Source organism: Carassius carassius, chromosome 9, assembly GCF_963082965.1.
Source record: "Carassius carassius chromosome 9, fCarCar2.1, whole genome shotgun sequence".
Taxonomy (NCBI): domain Eukaryota; kingdom Metazoa; phylum Chordata; class Actinopteri; order Cypriniformes; family Cyprinidae; genus Carassius; species Carassius carassius.
Genome location: NC_081763.1, coordinates 30537405 through 30544021, shown reverse-complemented (window position 1 = coordinate 30544021; position 6617 = coordinate 30537405). Strand labels below are relative to the sequence as shown.

Sequence of the window (6617 nt, the reverse complement as noted above, 5' to 3'; positions counted from 1 at the left end):
GGTGTGTATGCCGTTGAAGGAAGGCCCCGTCAATGCGTCTGTGATCCATTCTCAGAAAGGGGCGGGGCCAGTGAGCCGATTAGCGCAGGGCGTTCTGGGAATTGTAGTTTTTGCCTAAAGTAAATCGCATACAAATGGAGCGTCTGGTATCAGTTATGTTGTGCTGTTATTAATTCCCACTGTGGACGCTTTTCAGATTTACATGTAATGCCATGGCTCTTCAGTTTATATAAGTTGAAGTACTCTAAAGAACATATAATAAAATATATATTAGTTATCTCATCTTTTTGTTTGTTAAAAACCAACATTTAAGTTGCCAGTGTTTTGAAAAAGCAGGAGGCAGAGGCAATTCTTCCTTCACTTATTTAATATAGTTATTAAAGTCCAGTTTAAACTAAAGCATGCATATTATTATTATTATTATTATTATAGCAGGTAATTTATTTGAGTTAGAACACTCAGGCATATGACCAGTGCTCCATAATATTTGATCAGTTTTATCATATCGATACAGTCTTGTACTTTGGCCTATTGTCAACTGTAATCTGTCTAATTAATTAAAATTATTATTAAAACATTTATTAAGTTTTATTTTTATAATTAGTGTTATTAAATATTACTTTTATTCTTATTGTTTAATTATAAATAATAAACATTATTATTATTATTATTTGTATATTATTAAAACATTATTATGGTTTGAAAATATTATTTGAAATTATTTAAATTGTTATTATAGGTTTACTTATTTAATATAAAATGTATGTAGTACTATCTACTATTTAAATTATTTTTTTATTAGTATTTTAAGGCAGCTTTAATTACACAAAAGGAAAGTCTCCCACTCCATGCTGAAATGTAAACACTTAATTTGACCATTTTATGTTCATGCATGAAAGAAGCTGGGTCATATTCAATGCACATGACTGGAAACGGCTGATCTGACCGTATCTCGCCTTCCACAGTTGGCTCTAGCTGTGATTTTGGCATTGGATCTGTTTGCTGGATTTTGAGCTGCTTGGATGCAGGGAAACCTCTCTCATGTGCGCCGGCACAATTGTTCCCGTGTTTGTCCTCACACAGCTGAGCCGCTGCTGATAAGAGAGGCTTTCCAGAGATACCCCCTGAGATGCCCAGACAGGGAGGAAGTTCAATTAAGGTCTGATTTCCTCGGCCAAAACACGCATGTGATCGTGCGAGGCAGAGATTTCCAGGGGCTCGAATTTAGAGACAATGGGCTTCAATGAGCATTCAGGAAAGTCGATATTTTCTACTTCGCACTCTGATGTTCTGATGTCTCTCAAGGTTGCATCCTATTTTAGAGATGTAAGCAGAAGGAAAAATAGCTTTAGTTGTTATATTATAAACCGCGTCAATTTCAAAAAGAATGAATTTGGCATTATTCAACTCTTTTTTTTTTTTTTTTTTGACTCTCCTCTTCACAGTTTAGCAAACATTCCCCTCACGCCAGAGACGGCGCGGGACCAGGAGCGGCGCATTCGGAGGGAGATCGCCAACAGTAATGAGCGCCGGCGCATGCAGAGCATCAACGCTGGCTTCCAGTCTCTGAAAACACTCATCCCGCATAGTGACGGAGAAAAGCTAAGCAAGGTGAGTCCGGCAAAAAGTGTTGAGGTTGGGATTGGATCATTGACTCGCTGAGTTGAATCTGATCCGTTCAATGTGTGAGTGAATCATTTAGAAAGGTTTTGAGAATCAGATCAACTGATTCATGGAAAGGATTCAACTCTTAAAAATATTTCACTCACAAACTAGAGGCAGTTTACTGAAAATCTTGACATGGATGTATTAAGATTTTCAGTAAATATATATGGTCCATATTAGTGTCTTTTTTTTAATATATATATATATATATATATATATATATATATATATAAAAGCCATTATTCATTTCTTATCTTCCCATCTGCTTTTGTTGCATTGGAAAAATCTGCATCAATGTTGTTAACATCTGCTGAAGGTTAAACCTGTTTGCGAAGGCGTGTAAGTAACAACAGTATTGTTTTTTGGGTGAACTGTTCCTTTAAATATAGGTCAAAAGTCAATTATTGTTTTCTTTAGGTTTAAATGAAGTCTGATTCATTTTCTTTTAATTCCTTACCTTTGTTACCATATGCTATACTTAAGTTTTAAATACCATTCAAATAGTTCTTGAAAGAAGTCTCTTTTGCTCACTAAGTCTACATTTAATTTTGTTAAAAAATGCTGTAAAATATAATATTGCGACTAACTGTTTCCTGTTTGAATATTTTATCAAATAAAATGTATTTCTGCGATGCAGCGCTGAATTTTCAGCATCATTGCTTCAGTCTTCAGTGTCACATGATCCTTCAGAAATCCTTCAGATATGCTGATTTGATGCTCAAGAAACGTTTCTGATTATTATCGATGTTGAAAACAGTCGTGCTGATTAATATTGTTGTGGAAACAAGTAGAAAGTTCAAAAGAACAGCATTTATTTGACCGGATTAGTCCAAAAACAGAAGTCCTCCTGACCCCAAACTTATGAATGGAAGTGTACTTCCAGCATCTATCACATACGATGTTCAGGTTGTCATTCAGATGGATGTAACGTGGTCTCTCTCTCTCTCTCTCTCTCTCTCTCAGGCTGCCATCTTACAGCAGACGGCTGAATACATCTTTTCTCTGGAGCAGGAGAAGACGCGGCTGCTGCAACAAAACACCCAACTCAAACGCTACATACAGGTCTGACTCTTCACAGAAATATAACGGATGGCTGTTATGAGAACATCTGAGACCTTGATACCCATCTGTTTGACTGCGTATCCTTTATCTGCTCTGGGTTTGTTTCCTGTGGTCTCATGTTTTCCTCTGCCCCCCTTCAGAAGGAGTTCAGCGGCTCGTCCCCGAAGAGGAGGCGCGCCGAGGAGAAGGATGAAGGGATTGGATCTCCAGACATCCTGGAGGACGAGAAGGTGGAGGATCTTCGGCGAGAGATGATCGAACTCCGACAACAGCTGGATAAAGAGCGCTCTGTTCGCATGATGCTGGAAGAACAGGTGCGTTTCTGACCAGTGTTAGCGCTTCATTATCAACACAAGTGTGAATTTGGGGATATGACTATTCATTAATGTGTGTTTATTTATTTTTCTCTGTTGGGTGACAAAGGTACCAAAAAGTTTATGGAAAAAAACAATTATCAGCAGTCAGTATCAGCCAATTTTAGTTGTTTTTGTTGTTGTTTAATGAATTTTAATAGGATTTATTATATTGGCCATCATAATAGTTAAGAGATATAAAATCAATATCAGCCATATATAAAATAATAAATATTTATATACACACACAATTTTACATATATACAAATTTAATAAATATTCACAATTAACTGTAACTGGCCAATGTGATTGTGATTTTTTTAAAGAAATACATAAAATGTTGTATATGTGTATATAGAAGGAGAAAGCATTATATTTAAATAAACATTATTTATAAATGTGTTTTTATAAGTATTAGTGTGTGTTGTAAAGGATATGCTCAAAAAATTGTGGCTTTGTTGTGCTAAATTAATATATTGTCGATCGTAAACACCGTTTAAGCTTAATTTGTACCTCATTACAGTGAGTTCTCCCTCATGATTCATTTGTTGTTATTTGGCAAATTAAGTAAATCTCAACAAACTCATCTTGGTCTGTGGCCCAGTTTTGCTCGGCTGTCTGTATTCACCATGGACTGGTGCTGAAGAGTTGTCATCAGTGAAATCTGTAAAAGAGCTTTTCTTTTGCTGCATCACTTTTCTCTCTAAAATTAGCTGGCTTTAGTCTTTGGATATTTAATGAGATATTACAGAAGGTGCGCAGCTCCCCAGAGAGCTCGAATAGTTTCTGAACATCCCACTTGAAGTGCAAATGAAACCCTGATCTCTGCTGCCATCCATGAGACGTGCTAGAGAAACTTCCTCAGGCAAAACATAAAGAGGAAACGCTGCTCTCCGTTCTCTTCTGCATGTGTGCTGACCGAGGGTCTCTCTGTGTCTGTTAGATCCGCTCACTGGATGCACATCTGTACCCAGAGAAGCTCAAAGTGATCGCTCAGCAGCTCCAGGAGCAGCACGTGCAGACACAAACTCTGCTTCATCTTCAACAGCAGCAGCAAGATAGCAGCACACCTGCTCGCAGCCCGCAGGTCAGACAGGCTCCCGCTCTCACTGATAGACTAACCACGACTGAAATACTCAGATCTGATGTGTTGATCCACTAGAGGGCATTAGTAGAGTTAAAGATGACCTCAAATGACATGAACCAACCTAAACAAAAAATATTAACTTTTATTCAGCAAGGGTGTATTAAATAGGTCAAAAGGGACCGTATGCAAAATGCATCAATATTTCAAATAAAAGCAGTTCTTTTGAACTTTCTATTCATTTAAAGAATCCTGAAAATAACGCATTGTGGTTTCCACAAAAATATTAAGCATCCCACCCTCTTTTCTTTTTTTTTTTTTTACATTTATGCTAATAATATATATTTTGTAGGCACAAAATCAGCATATTAGAATGATTTCATGTGACACTGAAGACTAGAGAAATGATACTGAAAATTCACAGGAATAAATTACTTTTTAAAATATTTTCTTATTGAAAACATAGTCAAGAGAGTTCTTTTGAATTGCGTCAGAATACCCCAAACATTTGAACGGTAGTGTAACTTTTTTTCTTTTGAGTAATGTGAACTGATGAATCATGCACAATAAGAGCATATACATAAAGTGTCAGTTCTGGTTTCTGGTTGACTTTCTTGATAGAATAGTTTGTAATGTATTGTAACCCTCTGTCTTGCTGTTTTCCTCAGGTGTTTTCTCCTGCCACGCCGCCTGCACCCACTCATCACGCCACAGTAATCGTTCCCGCCCCTGCGCCTCCGCCCGCTCCACATCACGTCACTGTGGTGACCATGGGCCCCGCCTCCGTGATCAACACAGCATCCACATCTCGACAGAACTTGGACACCATTGTGCAGGTACAACACATTTCTGCCCAGCTCACGGAGAAAGCCCCGAATGAGATTTAACTGCCAGATTCCCATTGTAGTGAAGCTGTGGCTCAGTGGAGATATGTATGTGTTAAAGGCATTTTCACACTTGAAGTTTTGGTGTGGACGCCAAAGAACTGCACCTGAATCCATTAGAAAGAATAAATGCGGAGAGTAGATTAAGATTTCTGTATAACGATTATCTTTTTAGTTTTTTTTATAGTAATTGACCAAATTTTGGCGAAATTGTGCAGCATTTCAAATCATAATTGTATTATGAATTTTTATTTTTTTTTACATCAGAAAAATCACAGATTCCCCCCAATCAAATCCTGCAGCCAAGTCGTTTCTTGTCTTTATTGGGAAACAGTTGTCGCTAGTATTCATGACTAAGTATCACCTGTTTTAAACCACAGACCTTATTCTATGCATTTAACCAAAAAAAAACGGATGTGCTAAAATGCTCATTTCCGGGTCCTGGCATGCAACAGTATGTGGTCCCTGCAGCACTATTACACCTTATGCAGCTCCACACCTCAACTTGTCTTTTGTTGGGAGACCTGTAGACCACTCTGACCCAATTTAGTTCAGAACAAGAGAAAATGAAGTATAGAATTTGGATATTAAACAAGTCACCTTACATTTTCTTCCGTTTTTCCTGCAGGCCATCCAGCACATCGAAGGCACGCAGGACAAGATGGTCGTGCCCGAGGAGGAGAAGCGTCGGGCGGTCATCGTCACCCCGGGCCGTGTCCTCACAGACACCGGCGACTCCGACACTGCCTCTGACAACGAAGAATCTGAGGACTGTTAACTGCCCCAGTCACCCCCCACCCCCATATCGACCCACCAAATGTAACGGGGGGCACGGAGAGAGGGCGAGGGGTCTAGGGGTCTGTGGGGAAGGGCCTCCAGCAGAAATATTCATTTTTTCTATCTCCTCTCTTTTTATCGCTGTCTTCTTCACACTCGCATACGGGACTCACAGACTCAATGACTTGAAGGTTTCTTGAAGGGGGGGATAAAAAAAAAAAAAAGCAAATTTGCTGCAAACAGACAGAGCACGCTTATGTATACTCGCACAGTACACTATAACCCCATAGCACTCTGGTAACTTGTTGATACATTCATATGCTACAGCTGTTACTCATGCAGAGCTGAACTGGCTTCTGTTTCACCAATGACGCTCCCAGGTAAGCGATTTTTTTTTTTTTAGAGAAAATCACAAAATCTCAGTCAGAATCCGCCACAGGTCTTCCGGGCCTCTTGCTTTATCACTTCCTGCTCTACATCCTGCCCATAAGAGGGCAGTAGAGTGCTCTGATCGGAGGAATCCCATTCCCACATCACACCTCGTAAAATTAACCTTTTGCCTCACCCTCTGGTTGCATCATATTCCTCTCTCTGTTCTGGGGAGGCTTGAAGCATCACTGTGAGCCAATGAGACTTCAGAAACCTGTTCCACACTATGGCTTCCGAAACATTAGAGGAAATGTTACCTTTCTTTTGTTGTTGTTGTTGTTTTTGGCGCAGACTCACCCCTAGTTTTCCATTCGCCGGTGGGCACCTTTTGATTGTCGACAAAGGCCGCGACTGCTTACAGGG

At 39.2% G+C, this 6617-nt stretch overlaps 1 protein-coding gene across 3 annotated transcripts in view; it reads left to right on the top strand.

Moving 5' to 3' along the window:
• LOC132149571 (transcription factor AP-4-like) overlaps positions 1–6054 on the top strand; it is a 7353-nt gene extending 1299 nt beyond the window's left edge. For 2 of the 3 annotated variants that reach the window (XM_059558942.1, XM_059558943.1), the window contains exons 2-7: positions 1446–1611; positions 2629–2727; positions 2868–3041; positions 4024–4167; positions 4833–5000; positions 5677–6054. In XM_059558942.1, the coding sequence (XP_059414925.1) occupies positions 1446–1611; positions 2629–2727; positions 2868–3041; positions 4024–4167; positions 4833–5000; positions 5677–5826 (901 nt within the window). In that variant the 3' untranslated portion in view covers positions 5827–6054. The remainder of the gene's footprint in view (positions 1–1445; positions 1612–2628; positions 2728–2867; positions 3042–4023; positions 4168–4832; positions 5001–5676) is intronic. The other variant, XM_059558944.1, reaches the window with a different exon arrangement.
• Positions 6055–6617: the final 563 nt, after the last annotated feature.